Here is a 20488-nt window from a genome sequence, read left to right on the forward strand (position 1 = left end):
TATAATGAGATCCTATAGCTCTGGTATTCATTGATCACACGATGTCAATCACTTCTTGATCAGTCACATTTGTAAACCAAATGCTCATATAATGAGATCCTATAGCTCTGCTATTCATTGATCACACGATGTCAATCACTTCTTGATCAGTCACATTTGAAAACCAAATGCTCATATAATGAGATCCTATAGCTCTGGTATTCATTGATCACACGATGTCAATCACTTCTTGATCAGTCACATTTGTAAACCAAATGCTCATATAATGAGATCCTATAGCTCTGCTATTCATTGATCACACGATGTCAATCACTTCTTGATCAGTCACATTTGTAAACCAAATGCTCATATAATGAGATCCTATAGCTCTGGTATTCATTGATCACACGATGTCAATCACTTCTTGATCAGTCACATTTGTAAACCAAATGCTCATATAATGAGATCCTATAGCTCTGGTATTCATTGAAGACACGATGTCAATCACTTCTTGATCAGTCACATTTGTAAACCAAATGCTCATATAATGAGATCCTATAGCTCTGCTATTCATTGATCACACGATGTCAATCACTTCTTGATCAGTCACATTTGTAAACCAAATGCTCATATAATGAGATCCTATAGCTCTGGTATTCATTGAAGACACGATGTCAATCACTTCTTGATCAGTCACATTTGTAAACCAAATGCTCATATAATGAGATCCTATAGCTCTGCTATTCATTGATCACACGATGTCAATCACTTCTTGATCAGTCACATTTGTAAACCAAATGCTCATATAATGAGATCCTATAGCTCTGGTATTCATTGATCACACGATGTCAATCACTTCTTGATCAGTCACATTTGTAAACCAAATGCTCATATAATGAGATCCTATAGCTCTGGTATTCATTGATCACACGATGTCAATCACTTCTTGATCAGTCACATTTGTAAACCAAATGCTCATATAATGAGATCCTATAGCTCTGCTATTCATTGATCACACGATGTCAATCACTTCTTGATCAGTCACATTTGTAAACCAAATGCTCATATAATGAGATCCTATAGCTCTGGTATTCATTGATCACACGATGTCGATCACTTCTTGATCAGTCACATTTGTAAACCAAATGCTCATATAATGAGATCCTATAGCTCTGCTATTCATTGAAGACACGATGTCAATCACTTCTTGATCAGTCACATTTGTAAACCAAATGCTCATATAATGAGATCCTATAGCTCTGGTATTCATTGATCACACGATGTCAATCACTTCTTGATCAGTCACATTTGTAAACCAAATGCTCATATAATGAGATCCTATAGCTCTGCTATTCATTGATCACACGATGTCAATCACTTCTTGATCAGTCACATTTGTAAACCAAATGCTCATATAATGAGATCCTATAGCTCTGCTATTCATTGATCACACGATGTCAATCACTTCTTGATCAGTCACATTTGTAAACCAAATGCTCATATAATGAGATCCTATAGCTCTGGTATTCATTGATCACACGATGTCAATCACTTCTTGATCAGTCACATTTGTAAACCAAATGCTCATATAATGAGATCCTATAGCTCTGCTATTCATTGATCACACGATGTCAATCACTTCTTGATCAGTCACATTTGTAAACCAAATGCTCATATAATGAGATCCTATAGCTCTGCTATTCATTGATCACACGATGTCAATCACTTCTTGATCAGTCACATTTGTAAACCAAATGCTCATATAATGAGATCCTATAGCTCTGGTATTCATTGATCACACGATGTCAATCACTTCTTGATCAGTCACATTTGTAAACCAAATGCTCATATAATGAGATCCTATAGCTCTGGTATTCATTGATCACACGATGTCAATCACTTCTTGATCAGTCACATTTGTAAACCAAATGCTCATATAATGAGATCCTATAGCTCTGCTATTCATTGATCACACGATGTCAATCACTTCTTGATCAGTCACATTTGAAAACCAAATGCTCATATAATGAGATCCTATAGCTCTGGTATTCATTGATCACACGATGTCAATCACTTCTTGATCAGTCACATTTGTAAACCAAATGCTCATATAATGAGATCCTATAGCTCTGGTATTCATTGATCACACGATGTCAATCACTTCTTGATCAGTCACATTTGTAAACCAAATGCTCATATAATGAGATCCTATAGCTCTGCTATTCATTGATCACACGATGTCAATCACTTCTTGATCAGTCACATTTGTAAACCAAATGCTCATATAATGAGATCCTATAGCTCTGGTATTCATTGATCACACGATGTCAATCACTTCTTGATCAGTCACATTTGTAAACCAAATGCTCATATAATGAGATCCTATAGCTCTGGTATTCATTGATCACACGATGTCAATCACTTCTTGATCAGTCACATTTGTAAACCAAATGCTCATATAATGAGATCCTATAGCTCTGCTTATCATTGATCACACGATGTCAATCACTTCTTGATCAGTCACATTTGTAAACCAAATGCTCATATAATGAGATCCTATAGCTCTGGTATTCATTGATCACACGATGTCAATCACTTCTTGATCAGTCACATTTGTAAACCAAATGCTCATATAATGAGATCCTATAGCTCTGCTATTCATTGATCACACGATGTCAATCACTTCTTGATCAGTCACATTTGTAAACCAAATGCTCATATAATGAGATCCTATAGCTCTGCTATTCATTGATCACACGATGTCAATCACTTCTTGATCAGTCACATTTGAAAACCAAATGCTCATATAATGAGATCCTATAGCTCTGGTATTCATTGATCACACGATGTCAATCACTTCTTGATCAGTCACATTTGTAAACCAAATGCTCATATAATGAGATCCTATAGCTCTGGTATTCATTGATCACACGATGTCAATCACTTCTTGATCAGTCACATTTGTAAACCAAATGCTCATATAATGAGATCCTATAGCTCTGGTATTCATTGATCACACGATGTCAATCACTTCTTGATCAGTCACATTTGTAAACCAAATGCTCATATAATGAGATCCTATAGCTCTGGTATTCATTGATCACACGATGTCAATCACTTCTTGATCAGTCACATTTGTAAACCAAATGCTCATATAATGAGATCCTATAGCTCTGCTATTCATTGATCACACGATGTCAATCACTTCTTGATCTGTCACATTTGTAAACCAAATGCTCATATAATGAGATCCTATAGCTCTGCTATTCATTGATCACACGATGTCAATCACTTCTTGATCAGTCACATTTGTAAACCAAATGCTCATATAATGAAATCCTATAGCTCTGCTATTCATTGATCACACGATGTCAATCACTTCTTGATCAGTCACATTTGAAAACCAAATGCTCATATAATGAGATCCTATAGCTCTGGTATTCATTGATCACACGATGTCAATCACTTCTTGATCAGTCACATTTGTAAACCAAATGCTCATATAATGAGATCCTATAGCTCTGGTATTCATTGATCACACGATGTCAATCACTTCTTGATCAGTCACATTTGTAAACCAAATGCTCATATAATGAGATCCTATAGCTCTGCTATTCATTGATCACACGATGTCAATCACTTCTTGATCAGTCACATTTGTAAACCAAATGCTCATATAATGAGATCCTATAGCTCTGGTATTCATTGATCACACGATATCAATCACTTCTTGATCAGTCACATTTGTAAACCAAATGCTCATATAATGAGATCCTATAGCTCTGGTATTCATTGATCACACGATGTCAATCACTTCTTGATCAGTCACATTTGTAAACCAAATGCTCATATAATGAGATCCTATAGCTCTGCTATTCATTGATCACACGATGTCAATCACTTCTTGATCAGTCACATTTGTAAACCAAATGCTCATATAATGAGATCCTATAGCTCTGGTATTCATTGATCACACGATGTCAATCACTTCTTGATCAGTCACATTTGTAAACCAAATGCTCATATAATGAGATCCTATAGCTCTGCTATTCATTGAAGACACGATGTCAATCACTTCTTGATCAGTCACATTTGTAAACCAAATGCTCATATAATGAGATCCTATAGCTCTGGTATTCATTGATCACACGATGTCAATCACTTCTTGATCAGTCACATTTGTAAACCAAATGCTCATATAATGAGATCCTATAGCTCTGGTATTCATTGATCACACGATGTCAATCACTTCTTGATCAGTCACATTTGTAAACCAAATGCTCATATAATGAGATCCTATATCTCTGCTATTCATTGATCACACGATGTCAATCACTTCTTGATCAGTCACATTTGTAAACCAAATGCTCATATAATGAGATCCTATAGCTCTGCTATTCATTGATCACACGATGTCAATCACTTCTTGATCAGTCACATTTGAAAACCAGATGCTCATATAATGAGATCCTATAGCTCTGGTATTCATTGATCACACGATGTCAATCACTTCTTGATCAGTCACATTTGTAAACCAAATGCTCATATAATGAGATCCTATAGCTCTGCTATTCATTGATCACATGATGTCAATCACTTCTTGATCAGTCACATTTGTAAACCAAATGCTCATATAATGAGATCCTATAGCTCTGGTATTCATTGATCACACGATGTCAATCACTTCTTGATCAGTCACATTTGTAAACCAAATGCTCATATAATGAGATCCTATAGCTCTGGTATTCATTGATCACACGATGTCAATCACTTCTTGATCAGTCACATTTGTAAACCAAATGCTCATATAATGAGATCCTATAGCTCTGCTATTCATTGATCACACGATGTCAATCACTTCTTGATCAGTCACATTTGTAAACCAAATGCTCATATAATGAGATCCTATAGCTCTGCTATTCATTGATCACACGATATCAATCACTTCTTGATCAGTCACATTTGTAAACCAAATGCTCATATAATGAGATCCTATAGCTCTGGTATTCATTGATCACACGATGTCAATCACTTCTTGATCAGTCACATTTGTAAACCAAATGCTCATATAATGAGATCCTATAGCTCTGCTATTCATTGATCACACGATGTCAATCACTTCTTGATCAGTCACATTTGTAAACCAAATGCTCATATAATGAGATCCTATAGCTCTGGTATTCATTGATCACACGATGTCAATCACTTCTTGATCAGTCACATTTGTAAACCAAATGCTCATATTACATGAAGGGTCCAGATATTGTTTAAAAGTTCCATCCTCAGGATAAACTTCGATCGAATTTTTTATTTTATAACCTATATTAGAAAAATGGGAAGCCATTCCTTCGGCAAGTTGACCTGTATCATCCCGCTGATTTAAATATGGTGGCTGACTAGCATTATTTCCAATGACTTAATTTTCATCCAGGTCTTTGCTGGATTATCCTAACAGTTTTAAAATTCCTTAAAATAATATTCCCTTTTAGCCTTCCTTTTGAGCTTATTTAAAGTACTATTATAATTATTAAACGCTATATTATCACTCTCATTACCACTTATCACACCCAACTTATAAAGATAATGTCTTCGATTAATTGAATTTACTAAACTTGACGTTACCCAGGGTTTCCTTGGTTTTGTCTAGAATATGTTTTTCTTTAGACACTTTTCGTTCAAAACGTCACTTATTTTCTGATACCAATGATCTAACTTTTCAGAAGACGTACAATAACTACTCAAAATGACCAATCAAAATTCTCTAGCTTTAAAAAAAACAAACAAAAACAAAACAAAGAAGTCTAATGTAAAGAACTAATGTAAAATCTCTCATTGTCAATTCCTGGAGATCTAAACGTAAATCCATCAACTTCAAAAGCTGTCATTATTCCACAATGGTCAGAAACATCATTAGTGATAACACGCGACTTTTTATAATTACAGTTTACAAAAATATTATCAATCACCGTCGCAGAAGTCTTAGTAATCCATGTACAAATATTAATTGAAGGATTCATATTAAAAGAAAACAAGTATCATAAAAATTACGGCAAATTCTACCATTTTGTAAACTGATATCAAGATTAAAATCCCCCATTGTAACACATGGACTTACAGATAATGGTAGCGTTTCCATTGTATTCCAATTGACCAAAAATCTGACTAGATGCCGAAGGAGGTCTATATAGAACCACAAAAAAAAAGCTTCGATTCGCCAGAACTACCTCAATTACCAAACTTTCAAACACCATCTCAACACAAACACAAAGGTCGTCCCTTACCTTAACCTCAAGGCACGACTTAACGTAGAAAGGCCACGCCACCGTGTCTCTTATATCTTGGTCCTAACAAGTATAACCATTAATTGCCAATAAAGAATCAAAACGATCCTTCAACCATGTTTCAGCTAAATCTATTGCACTAATATTTCCTACTATTGAACTTAAATAAACTAAATAATTATAAGAAGAATTCAAACCTTGACAATTAAAATAAAAAATAGAAAAAAACATTCTCATGGGATACATGATCACTTGCAACAAAATCACATAAAAAACATACTTAGACACTTTCTTTTCACGGATATTATCGCCAAGAACATCATAACCATCTCTCAAAATAACGTCAGAATCTGCAAAAAAATCTACTGGGTAATTAATTTTTTTATTTAATAATTTTATTTAAAAAATTTAATAATTTAAATTATTTAATTATCATTATTTAATTATTTTTCATTCTTTAAGTTATTTTTATTTGATTGATTGATTAATTAATAGTTCATCAATTATTTTCATTTATTAACAGCGCCATCTACGTTATTTTAATAATAAAATTTCAAAAATATACAAAATGATTGTAACCCGCTCCTAAAATATCTGCGCCCAGGGCAAATACCTCTCTTTCTCTCCCCTAAAACCGCCTCCAACTATACATGAGGTGGCTATGAGTCTAAAATATAAGGAAGATCTATACTCTACTCTTATGTATATTCTCATCCTCCCCTCCATTGCTTATTCTTTTATCCCTGGTAATCTTTTTCAAAAAGTGACACAGAAAGGGAAAAAACTTTAAAAAACATGTTAAATATTTTCAATATATAACTGTATGCTTCATTGCAGGTGACTACCAGGCAAGTTTTATCCCTGGTTTGGTTTCTCAGTTCTTAGAGGTTACGCTAATACCGGAGGCAGATCTTCGAACCAGAATACTGGGTGTATTTTTTGACATGATGGAATGTGAACAGAAGGTTCATGGCAATTTTAAACAAGTAAAGTTTCCTTTTTATACTTTTTATACTTTTTATACTTAAAATCAGTTAATGTGCACCGAAAAATGATTTATTTAAATTGTCTTAGTTAGTAAAAAAAAAAAAAAAAAAAATGCTTTACTTCATTTAAATTTCGCCCTCAATATACATATATAAATCAAAGGTTTTTCCCTTCAAAATTTTCATTGAAGGTTTAAGAAAAATCTCACCGTATCCTTCCATTCTCCATTGGTCCATTATTCATAAATTCTCCATTATTTTTACCTGTTGTTGTTTTACTATCAACTTTTAAACAAAAAGGCAGGCAGGTAATTACTTCTCCCAGTCGGAAAACTGTAATCATTTTTGAAATAAAAGGTAGGGGGCATGAGGTTAACTGTTGGTCCCTCTGATACCTCTGCCTCTTCAGCTGTGGGCAAAGGACAACAATGTCTTAAGTGCTCCAAGTTTATTTGAAACCGGGATCTCCCAAAGACTTTCAATCTCTATTATTGTTAAATATAAAAAAAAAACAAGTTTTTTCAACTGAAAGTAAGGAGCATTAAACTGAAAGTAAGGAGGGCGAAATCCTGTATTTCGCCCTCAATATACATATATAAATCAAAGGCTTTTCCCTTCTGAAAGCCGTTCAAGTAGTTCTTAAAAATTTGGATGCCCTATTTTAATCGTTAGTCCTTAATGGCTCTACAGGGGCTTTCTTCTATGGGGATGAATTGTAGCAGGTTTGGTTGGTGAAAGAGACGTGAATTTCTCCTCTTTGAAGGACGAATTCTATATTGAGAACCGTAAATACTTGGAGACATTAAGTTCGCAGGTACATCCGGCAGCTCGTTTAAAGTAATAGATTTAAAACCATCAAAAAACCTATAGAATTTCGAGGACCTTTTATTCTATTGAGCTTATTTTAATTGCTATAAGTTATAACTTCACTAAATTAAGCTAGGTGTAAGTATACCCCCTCCCAGATTAACAATGATTTTTAAATGATTCAAAAAATGATTCAATGATTCAAGAAAGAACAAATAGTTAGATAAATAATAAATTACCCATATATGAGAATCTTCATTTTAAATTATATATAAAAAGTAAGTATAAAGTATATCAATTCCTGACTGAGTTTTCTTTTAGGGTAAAACTAAACCTTTAATACCTTTAAGTATCTTTAAATATTGATAATATTTTCAAGTTTCTATAAAATCTATTTAAATTATTATTGTCTTTCAGAGATATTATTAGTAAAATAAATTATCACCATTTTAAAATCTTTATATAGATCATATAGATATTTATCCAATGGTGTTATTTCTCATAATTCCTGAGGTGGGGGGGGGGGGGGCAAATTTGGAGTCGATTTTCCCAAACAAAGTGTAAATGACTGTGAAAACTAAAAAAATGAGCCATATAATACCATAATGACAAATATATACTAAAGAAAACTAACCCGTTTCTCTGGATGCGTGAAATATCCAGGCTTATCTTGGCTTTGAAAATATTTTGGACTCTCAGTGGGAGGGTTAAACTGGGGTTGGGAGGGGGAAACCAGGGGATAGAGAGCAGTCCCAGGTTCCTCATAATAAATTACGCTCCTGTATTTATCTATATAATCATACAGATTGTACAATTTATAGATATAAAGACATATTTATATTTTAAGGTATTCGTTCATTAGTTAAAAATGTTTTGTAAATCTATCATAAATTGAGATACATGAAACTAAAAGAGTCTCTGTGTGAATGTAAAAGGGGGAGTACTCTAGAGAGATAGAAAGTTACCAATATACGAGAGTCCTATTTCAAAGTAACAAATACAGAGTATGCTGAATAACAACATGAATATATGATAGTTTTAAGGGAGAGTTAAGTTCACTTCGTTCATTTCATGTAATTTTATTAAGAGTGAATGAATTAACCAAAACTGCAAGTCCTAAATTTTTTTTCAAAGCGTAATTAAGTCACAATCCAATTTTTTTTTAATTCTCTTTTAATTCAAAAGGCGTTGAGAAAAAAGAAAAACATTTCAAAAATTTCTATTAAACAATGATCTTATTTTAAGTGTTTGGGATATTTAGTGTTCCCACTTGGTTTTCTTCTTCCAAAATTTAATATCTGTATTTACCAAGTTTTCAAAGAAATCACAAGTTGGTGAGTTTTTATATTTTTGGAACGGGAGAATTCTTATTCTAATCTTTATTCTTTATTCTATCTTTAAACCTGATTTTTTTGGAATTAATGTTTCAGAACTTTCTTTAAAGGTAGTAGATCCATAGTTTGTTTAATAAGAGAATGCGCATTCAATATTTTTACGGGAGGGGGAGTTGCAATTCATGCGTTTCATGCAATTTTCATTAGGAGTAAATAAATTCATGAAAACCGTAAGTCTTAAACTTTTTGGGAGGAAGGGAAATTTTTGGGAGATATCTGTACGAGTTTCTACGTTCATTCTTTATTGTCTTTTTAAGCCTGATTTTTTTTAAATTTTGTTTTGGAATATCTGTGGAATTGCTTTTTGGATGTTGATTAACAGAATGCACATTCAATAAATCACAGAAACTGTTGCGTGCAATTCATGCACTCTGCAATGTTTTAGAATAGCGTGTGAATTCATCGATACAGCAAAAACTAGCAAAGTTCTACAAATAAATATAAAAAATTGCTATAAGTCATGATAATTTTTTAGGGGGGAGGGGAGATGAGACGTCAGTACAAATTCCTACCGGCATCCTGTATTCTATTTTTAAATCTCAGATTTTTTGAAGATTACTATTTTGGAAATTTTTTTCTGAAAAGTTAATTACAGAATATGTAAAATAACAGCACTCGCGTTCAACTTATTTGTTTTCATCAAAATCGTTGAATATATTAAATACATAAGGTAAATATATATAGTTCTAAAATACTTCAACAAATGAAACACAACAACGATTTTAATAGGCTTACCTCATAACTGAAAACTACGAAAAAAAGGATTATGTAAATTTTGGAAAAAAAGGAAAGGGTTATCCATAGGTAGAATATATCGGATCTACAATTAAAATTTTCTATCTTATTCATAGCTAATTCCAATGATTCTTTAGTTTTAAATCTTAGAACTAATTTGGTGGTATTAAAACAAATTTGGAAGCCAAGTAAAACCTTACAATAATTAAATAGCAAACATGAATTGAAGAAAAATTCCAAATATTAACATGTTGAAAAAGAAGAGAAGAATAGAGAACATACAGGAAGGGAACTGTACTAAAAACATAATATAAAAAATCACGACGATAGATACCATTTAGCCTTATTATTTAAGCTAGTGTCTTTCTAATTCTTTCTTGAATATTTGAAGTTAGCATCGACTTCAAATCTCGAGCTGAAGCAGAATGAGATTACCCCACATTAATGATAATATCGGAAACCGGAAAATATTCTTGTTGCAAATTAGCCTAAATCCGTTATTACCATTGATGGGAAAATATTCAAATTTTTCAACACTAATAGAAAGGCCTCTATTTTAAGCTTACTAGAAAGGGAATCAAATTCTTAATTAAACTAACTTTAGATTAGTTCACTGGAGGTCCTTTCATCAAGAACTCCGGTATGTTAATTAGCACTTTCGAAAAATGTATACCCAACGCCTATTTTTGTAACAAGCAGAGGTGCGTCCGTTGGGGTTATTTTCCTCTAATAATGGTTGCTCTGAGAGTTCATTGAGAATAGTAAATTTGCAGCACGATAATTAATTGCAAAATTTGTAAACCCATTTGTTACGGTGATAGAAAAGGGGATTAAAAAAAAAATAGTTCTGATGATGGGGCTGAAACGGAATGCAGGTAATTCCCCCGATATTATCAGAGCTTCGTGTCAAATTCTGTAGTATAGCCTTATTTATCTACAGCTATGTAGCCCCCATATGTGTTACAGCAGTAGTAAAGAGGACCTAAGACACTAGTTTTATTTATTGTAAGCCAATCATTTTTTTTGTGAAAAATGTGAAAAAAGAGAAGGTTAATCTTTTGAACATTCGGGTAAATTCGCATTGGCCTTTCTTTAAAACCTGATTGGCTTGTCTGTATAAATTTGTAAACCAATCAAAATATCGGAATGTTTTCAAGCACACCATCTTCTTAGAGGTGACTTTCTGATCTTCTGGGCACTAGTATTAAGCCATATATTATTTTTAGGTTGAATATGAACTAGTCGAAAAGCTGGATTTCCTCGTGAATGAGAATAAGGGTGATCAGCAATATAAAGAACTATTTAACACTATGTAAGTTGAACTTTTCATATTTTTGGTATTAAAATTCATTTAATTTTTCGTGGCCTTGTATACAAATGACTGACATTTTAAGCTGGTTATTCTCTTTTATATTTTGTGGAATTACCTAAAATTAATATTTGAACCATAAGACACATTTTGGAAGCCAAGATCCTGCACCCCTAGACAATTTTCTCGTCCTTGCCCCTAAATATTTAGATGGTGAAGTACTTGGTTGACTCAGGCGTATTACAAAATACAGTTAAAAAAAGTTAAAAAAAAAAGAAAAACCAAAAAGCTCTTTATTTAGATGCATTTATACTCTTGGCAATATAATGAGAAGAAAAGAATATAAGGTAAACAAAGAGATTTGGGCAGAAAAATGTGATTATGGAGTAGAGGATTGTGTAGTAGAAATTTTTTTTGTGATTTGGGTGCCACCATTCTCCCTTATGACGGAAGGGCATCTTCTGGAACGGCGAACCAGGTGTCACGTTTGATCAACTGGTCATAGAATGTCCCCCCCCCCCTGTGAATAAGGAGTAATAATAATAATGAAGGAACCAAGTTTATAATTTAATATTTTATAAAGAAATTAGAAATTAACAGAATAAACAGCGGAAAAACATAAATTAGAAAGCTAATAATATAGAACTGGAGTTCCTAAGATCGATTGAAATAAGGCTGTCTGAGGAGTTTGTTAAATTATTAAATATGGATCATAAATACACTTTTTCACGAGCCAGAATTCACTTGCATCCACTGTTTACTGAAGAAGGCTTAGAAATAAGACCCGCTGCTGAACGGTGAGGAAGGTGTCATATTTGGTTAATTGGTCATAGTACACCCTCCCCAATAAAAAAAGACGAGAATAATAATTTAAGATTGGTAAGATCGGTTCAAAAAACATTTACACTAATGTATAGCAAAAGCTGGAAATGAGGAATTTGTGACGTTTTACTAAATTACTAAAACATATTAATAAAAAAATAATAATTATTACAAATTTTAATTACAAATTACAAATTAGTAAAAAAAATCCATTAAGGTTATATCTAACATTGAAAATATTAAATAGGTTTGTCAAAATCCCCTACTGTATTTTTAATTTTCTATTTGTTCTTTTAATGTTCCGGTCTTAGAAATTGTCCAAATGATAAGATATTAGTCCGTGGGTCCATTTCATCTGAAAATCAGAATAAAACCTTTATTTTATTTATTTATTATTACTTATTATAATTGATACAATTATAAAGTATCTAATTTATTTATATAATTTATTATTTAATTATGTAATTTATTCCTTATATAGTCTATTCTTTTCCATTTTTATTCCTTTTTTTGAAGGTTGAAAGTCGTCAAAATATTTGAGTAGAATTCTAAATGTTAGGACAAATTATCTTTATAAGGTCGAGACCATTTAGGTTTCCTGCGAGTTTGAAAATATGAAGTTCCCTGTTACCTATATGCTCATTGCTGTAATTTTCACACAGTCCATGGGACTTGCTGGTGTAACTTGCAACTTGCTGGGGCTTGCTGGTCCACGGTGTAACTTACCCACAGTCCATGGGGCAAGGACCGTAAATATTGCAAATTGCCAATTTTTGAACATTGGTTTTTTTAATGAAATGGTGTTCGACTAGCTTGAGACTTCCAGTGACCATTCTTTGAGCCAATAAGACTAAGATTTTGTTGGGGGAGGGGGCAAGGATATCTGAAAATGAGCCAAAGCTTTTTGTCTCCGATCAGTTTGAAATTTTCCATCGTAAATCCTTGGGCCAATAAATACTTAATCCATACAAAAATTCTGGGGCAAGACTCTCCCCTCCATAAAATGGTACTAGAAAAGGTACAAATGATATTTTTTTCTGGTTGGCTTACAACAATACAGCAATTGTACTGGATAAAGATTGCTGTAAATATCGGATAAGGAATTTGTACTTAAATATCGGATAAGGAATTGTAAATATCGGATAAGGAATCGGATAAGGAATTGTAATATCGGACAGGAATTGTACTGCTGTAAAGATTGCTGTAAATATCGGATAAGATAGAAAGTCAAAGAGTATTGACAAGAGTATTGGTACCTCATAATAGTGGGAACTGGCGGCAGTGTCGAAAAAAACTATCAACGCCATCTTAGTGTTTGATGACCCTTGGCATTTTTGCAGAGTAATAATAAAAATAATTAATTTAATTAGTGTAATTGGTAAAATTAGCATAGTAATAAGCGTCTGATCTCTCAGTTCTTGAGAGAAAAACGACTACAAACCTTAAAAACAGTATCGCCAGATTGGCTACTAAATGATGTTGGTAGTTATTTTCGTTGATACTAGCGTCATTTTCCGCTCTTATAAGTTACCTATACTCTTTAATAAAAATTTGCTAGAATAAACAAGTAGGTCAACAGGCACATCCACGAGTTCAAAAATACTTCGGTAAGACTAGATATAGATGAGATATAGAGAAGAAATAGATCATCCATGAGATATAGATAAGATATGCTAGATGAGGCTTGTGCCAGAGAGTAACTTACAAGACTTGTAACTTATAAAGGTGACTTATAAGCGTAGACACTTTTTTGGCATTTTTTGCGCTTAATAATCAAAAGAAAATTAGTGTAATTACCTGACTGTAATTAACTGACTAACATTACTATAATAATAGGTGGGTCATCTTGGTTTCTGAGAAAAACAACAATTAAGAAGCTTAAAAAAAATCCAAGAAGTGCCGAACACAAGATAGCACTGGTGATTTTTATTTTGCCGGTCCCCGGTTTTACAATCCTCTAATGTTCTTTGATTAGTGCTACGAGCTACTAGTATTTTAACAGTTAAAATTATGAACAATTAAATATATATCTCAGAATTTATTGAGTATTATTGAATGTTAGGCTAGAATAAGGTGTATAGTATTAAACTGTTTCGTTTCGTATTTGTTTTATATTTTTTGAATTATTATTCTTTTTTTTTTACAAAGGGAGCAACTAAGAGAATTGTAAGTTCTTTTTTCATTTTATATCTTATACTTTTTTTTTTGGGCCCTTTGTATGCTAACAAAAAGTTCTGGTTTGGTTTAAATCAAAACCGTAAATTTGTCATTTTTAGCCTTTTATTTTTGAAAATTACCTTTATGCTACGAAAAAAATATATATAAAAAAAATAAATAAAATAAAATAAATAAAAAAATCATGTTTGAAATATTTTGACATATTTTAACCGAAATTTGCAAATAAGGAAGGTTAAAAGTCATAAAGGTCGTGGAAAGTACTTGAATAAAATTCTTAATACTATTGTTATACGATAAGATAACGAACAGCAAAGAAAAGTTTAAAGAAAAAAAACTTGAAACAAAAACTAAGTATGGATAAAACATTTGTGGTGTGTTCTGTTATTCTGCAGACACCTAATCCTGTTTAAACGGTACGTCAGTGTATTAATTCATGTACGTAAGTGAAATTTACAACAAAAATTAACGATGGATAAATGGCTCCTAAAGAAAAGGCTCATGAAGATCTGAATCAAAGTTCTGGGCCATTAACTTCACAAAATGAAAGTAGTACTGAACGTCTTGTTACTAATGAGCAGCCAAAGGAAAAAACTACTATAGTTACTACTATAGCTATACTATAGTTAAACTACTATAAAAACTACTATACTATAGTTCTGGGCCATCAACTTCACAAAATGAAAGTAGTACTGAACGTCTTGTTACTAATGAGCAGCCAAAGGAAAAAACTACTATAGTTACTACTATAGCTATACTATAGTTAAACTACTATAAAAACTACTATACTATAGTTATGGGCCATCAACTTCACAAAATGAAAGTAGTACTGAACGTCTTGTTACTAATGAGCAGCCAAAGGAAAAAACTACTATAGTTACTACTATAGCTATACTATAGTTAAACTACTATAAAAACTACTATACTATAGTTATGGGCCATCAACTTCACAAAATGAAAGTAGTACTGAACGTCTTGTTACTAATGAGCAGCCAAAGGAAAAAACTACTATAGTTACTACTATAGCTATACTATAGTTAAACTACTATAAAAACTACTATACTATAGTTATGGGCCATCAACTTCACAAAATGAAAGTAGTACTGAACGTCTTGTTACTAATGAGCAGCCAAAGGAAAAAACTACTATAGTTACTACTATAGCTATACTATAGTTAAACTACTATAAAAACTACTATACTATAGTTATGGGCCATCAACTTCACAAAATGAAAGTAGTACTGAACGTCTTGTTACTAATGAGAAGCCCAAGGAAAAAAAAACAAAAAACAAATGAAAACTGGCAAATGAATTTGAAAGTAAAAAAAAAAAAAAATGTGAAGAGTTGTTCTTAAAATTAGGTTTTACTTGGGCTAGGATTCTCAAGCATGCTAAGTTTGATATTGTAATTTACTTGAAGGTCACCTTTCTTTTAATTTTTTTACACTTTTTTCTTCAACTCTGCAAGTTTTTAACTCACAAGTTTTCTGTAATTTTTTTTGACTAGATGTTAAAAAATTTGAGGAAAAAATAAACAAAAAACTCGCATTTGGAACCAAAATCTAGAAAAGACAAAACCTCGTTTTTGCCTGATGGGATATCGACACCTACTGATATTTTATAGTTTTTTCGTACGGATATTTTACGTTTTTCCCCTAAAACTGTGCAAGGTTTCTAAGACCAATGACAAATGACTATCGTGTTTTAAGGCAGAGCCCAAAATCTACATAAAATCACTCTTACAGGATATTCTGTAGATTCTGCAAAAATTTACAAGTAGGTAGTGATTTTGCAAGGTTAAGGATTGACCACAAAAGTAGTGATGAACAAGTAAAAATCATAAGTAAAGTTGCAAGTGTCTTATAAACTACAAGATTGCTTTTCGAGAAGAAAGTATGTAATATTAATTAAATAGTATCAGTTAAATTCAAAAAGTAAGTACGTTTAGCTTTAAATTTAATAAATTTAAAAAATCTATAAAAAGTAAATTTTTCTTATAAGTATACTGTTATTAATGTTACATTTTCTAGTGTTTCGGCTTCTATTATTAAAGGCCGTTATTTACTTAATGCTTGATAAATTGATAGTTATCAATAAGTCATTTTATATATACTAAAACACTGTGTCAAAGGTGAAACGGTTATTTAGTCCAAGAAACTCGACTTGTCGTAGGCTACACAATACAATAATAAAACACCGAAAAAACCATAAACAGTACGCTAAATCAAGCAAACATACAAAATAAACAAAGAGAAGAATATTCACTAGAATCCAGTAAAACACTTAGGAAAGAAGTGATAGTTATAATAACGATGATAGTAAAAAACAAAAAAGTAAAGGAAACAGAAAAGACCAGGCTGAAATTATAATATGAGAAAAAATAAATTAGACGAAGATTTTTAAACTGAATCTTAAACATTTTTCTATACGTTTAGGTTTAGCTGTTTGGATTCATTCATAATCTATATATATAAAAATAAGTTGTTTGTCTGTGGGTCAGTCGAGTGACGTCATGTGTGTGTGTCGACTGACGTCATGTTTATTGACTGACGAAATTGCAGACCGGGACATCAGGACACAAATGACGACCGGGACACCGGGACATAGGGAATATAAATGACGACCGGGACACTCAAAGAGAAAGCGACCGGGACACAAGGAATGTTCGATTAGCAATCACCATCAACAAAGCACCGGGACACAAATGACGACCGGGACACAGGGAATATAAATGACGACCAGGACACTCAAATAGAAATTACAGACCGGGACACCGGAACACAAATGACGACCGGGACAAAAATGACGACCGGGACACAGGGAATATAAATGACGACCGCGACACTCAAAGAGAAATTAAAGACTGGGACACTGGGACACAAATGACGACTGGGATACAGGGAAACAACAACAACGGGGACGCCCGGGGGCACAAGGGGATATATAAATGACGACGGGGACACAGGGAATGTTCGATTAGCAATCACCATCAACAAAGCTCAAGGGCAATCATTAGAATAATGAGGTATAGATCTGAATACAGATTGTTTTTCCCATGGACAATTATATGTTGCATGTTCAAGAGTCGGTAAACCTGACAATCTATTTATATGCACAGACGATGGGACAGCCAAGAATGTTGTATATTCGCAAGTTTTACGTAGTTAAAAAATATATATATATCTATCTATATTCACAGGTGGGACACAGGGACACAACTACAATGGCGCGTAACTAATATGACGCGTAACGAATTACGCGCGCGGGGGGGCCCTGGTGGGCGCGAATTGCCATCCCAACAGCTATTCTTGTATAATTTTGCATGTCATCATGGATACCAAAAACCTTCGTTTCCTTCTTTTCCACAGTAATTATATTTTTGCTTTAATTGAAGAACAACTAAGCATATTCCATGGTACGCACCATCTAAAACGTTTAAATTACGCATTAGCATGATTATCGTGTTATTCTTTAGTTTTAAGTCATGGTTTGGGAAATCAGTAATTTTAGTTGAATTAAGAAATTCTGCCATGAATTCAATTTCTCTTTGAAGTCGATCAACAATCTCAATATTAATTCCACTTACTTTTTGTCTGAGTGGCGCTAAAAAAAACATTTTGTCTCACTTCGCAGTAGTTTTGATTGGTCTTTTAACTGTAGATTTCGTTGTACGTTTTTTTTTGCGATTCAATGTGATTCTCGCTTTTGCTTGTTCCATGCCTTTTATTTTAGCTATTCAGACTCATTCATCATTTTGTATAATATTTTAAGGGATGAGTATTTTCCTGGGATTATTTGATTATCGCTGTTGCTTCTCCTCTTAACGCAGATTTCGTCGATCATCATTTTTGTTTACGATTTGATGTGATCTTCGCTCTCACTTGTCTTATAACTGCAGATTCTTTTGTCCATAATTTTCATTTGTGATTCGTCGCGACACTGGTTGTTGCATATCTTCGAGCCGCAGATCTTGTTGGGATTCATTTTCGTTCATAGTACCTGAGTAATTTTTTTTGCGCCTTTTAGTTAGCTGTTCATAGATACCGAATAAACTTCCTTTTTAGCTTTTGCGCAGTAAATATATTTTTGCTTTAATTACGTTTTTATATAATTCAGTAACAACCAAGTATGTTCCATTGAATGTACTCTCTGAAAATTTCTAAATTACGCATTAGTGTAATTCTCGTATTACTCCTTAGTTTTAAGTCATAGATTGTCAAATATTCACTTTAATTATCACTGTCGATTGTTCCATGTCTTCTGCTTTAGATTTCAGAGTTATTCATCATCTTGCATAACTTATTATGCGTCATAGTTACCAAAAACGATTCAATTATCCCAGGAAAAATGATTTAAGATGCTCTTTAAACGCATATGAATGTGACGTAATTCACATGAAAAATGTTTTCCAAGGTTTTTGTTACAAAGGAATTTTCCCGAAGCCCTGACCTATCTAAATCGTTTTTTCAGGCCATAAAATGTTGGAATTTCCAGAAAAAGAAATATGGAGCCGTATTCAGATGGCCAAAAAACTAAAAATGGCAGTCTTTTTATCATCACATAGTTTTTTATAAATATATTTCTAAATTTTTGGTTACCTTGGACTTGATTCGTTTTTTACTTGGTTACAGCTATCGCTGCAGCCATTAAAAGGATCATTGAGTTCTTTTCCAGGACTCAAAAATCAGTAAGTGTTAATCTCATAGACAAGTTCAGCAGATTAGTTAAAATGAATCTCTGCCAATTTTTGATTAGTTATTTTTATCAAAATTATAAATTTTATGTTGGGTGTGACAGATAATTCATTTCTATTCTATTTGCAGACTAATGGAGAAGGCTAGAAACTGTGATCTATCATGGCGTGAAAATTGTCTTTCATTCGTCACGTCACTGACGAGATTACTTGAAAGGCTCTTGGATTACAGAATGGTCCTTTATGGGGATGAAAATCTCAATAAACAAATGAGCTGCACATATAATTTACTGGTAAGTTGTTGGTAAGATATAATTGTAAGTATATATAATTTGCTTGGTAAGGCATATAATTTACTGGCAAGTTATTAAAGTCGCGGTCTTGAAACTTAGTTCCTACGACATATGAGGATGCAGAAAGGGCTTGGGGGCATGTGGGACGTTGAAAGGGCGGTAGGCTGCGCTCTAAATGATTGGGCTCTATAAAGAATCCCAAGTATTTTGATTTGTAATCAAAAGATCTATCCCCAAACTTTCCAAGAACATTTGTTCTGTATGAGGAGGAGGATGGAGTAAAACAATAATAATGTATCGGAAAAAAGTCGCCCTTTACTAAGTCAGGGGTGCTATGTGGACTATGATGTAAAACGCAGTGTCTATTTTGTGTATATTTATTTATTACCCACAAACGCAAAATAAAATTATATAGATGGATCATGAACAAGAAGAAAAAACACGAGACAACAATAAATAAAAGAATTGAACAAGGTGATGGTGATGGTGAGGGGACACCTGGGCCTAAGCCATATATGAGAGTTCCTTATGTCGCATGTCTAACTTTGAAACACTGAATTATTCACGCTTAACCAGACTTTCAACCAAGGTTGACGATAAAGAAAAAAATTACGAAATTTCAAGTGATGTATCCGAAAGACATGAAGTAGCAATAAACTGGAACACATCGTTTGATTTTTCTCAAAATTTCTGGAAATATTTAGTAGTATATCCTGTGGTAGTTCAGTAGATTGACGATATGTTTGGTAATACCGGGCCCAGGGATTTACCCCCGATACAGAAAGGTTGGGGGACAGGCTTGCTACTTATCCCTGTAACAAAGAACAAGCAACTGAAATTTTAATTCAATACCCTATGCGTCACCAATAGCTCTGGAGCATCCTTATCATTTATCTTTTTATCCAGTAATGTGTCCTTCCTAAAGCCTGTATCTATGCTTATGCTGTTTAAAGATATTTGCTGATTAGTTGAGTTTATAGTATTTTTTAACTCTGATCAAAAGGTAGATAAGGTA

The 20488-nt window shown here is 33.0% G+C and overlaps 1 protein-coding gene across 2 annotated transcripts in view; it reads left to right on the forward strand.

Annotated features, from left to right (window-relative positions):
* LOC136034477 (dedicator of cytokinesis protein 3-like) overlaps positions 1-20488 on the forward strand; it is a 386199-nt gene that overhangs the window by 217433 nt on the left and 148278 nt on the right. For both annotated transcript variants that reach the window (XM_065715690.1, XM_065715689.1), the window contains exons 24-26: positions 7098-7246; positions 11409-11494; positions 19311-19473. In XM_065715690.1, coding sequence (XP_065571762.1) covers positions 7098-7246; positions 11409-11494; positions 19311-19473 — 398 coding nt within the window. The remainder of the gene's footprint in view (positions 1-7097; positions 7247-11408; positions 11495-19310; positions 19474-20488) is intronic.

This window comes from Artemia franciscana, chromosome 13 (genome assembly GCF_032884065.1).
Source record: "Artemia franciscana chromosome 13, ASM3288406v1, whole genome shotgun sequence".
In the NCBI taxonomy this organism is placed as follows: domain Eukaryota; kingdom Metazoa; phylum Arthropoda; class Branchiopoda; order Anostraca; family Artemiidae; genus Artemia; species Artemia franciscana.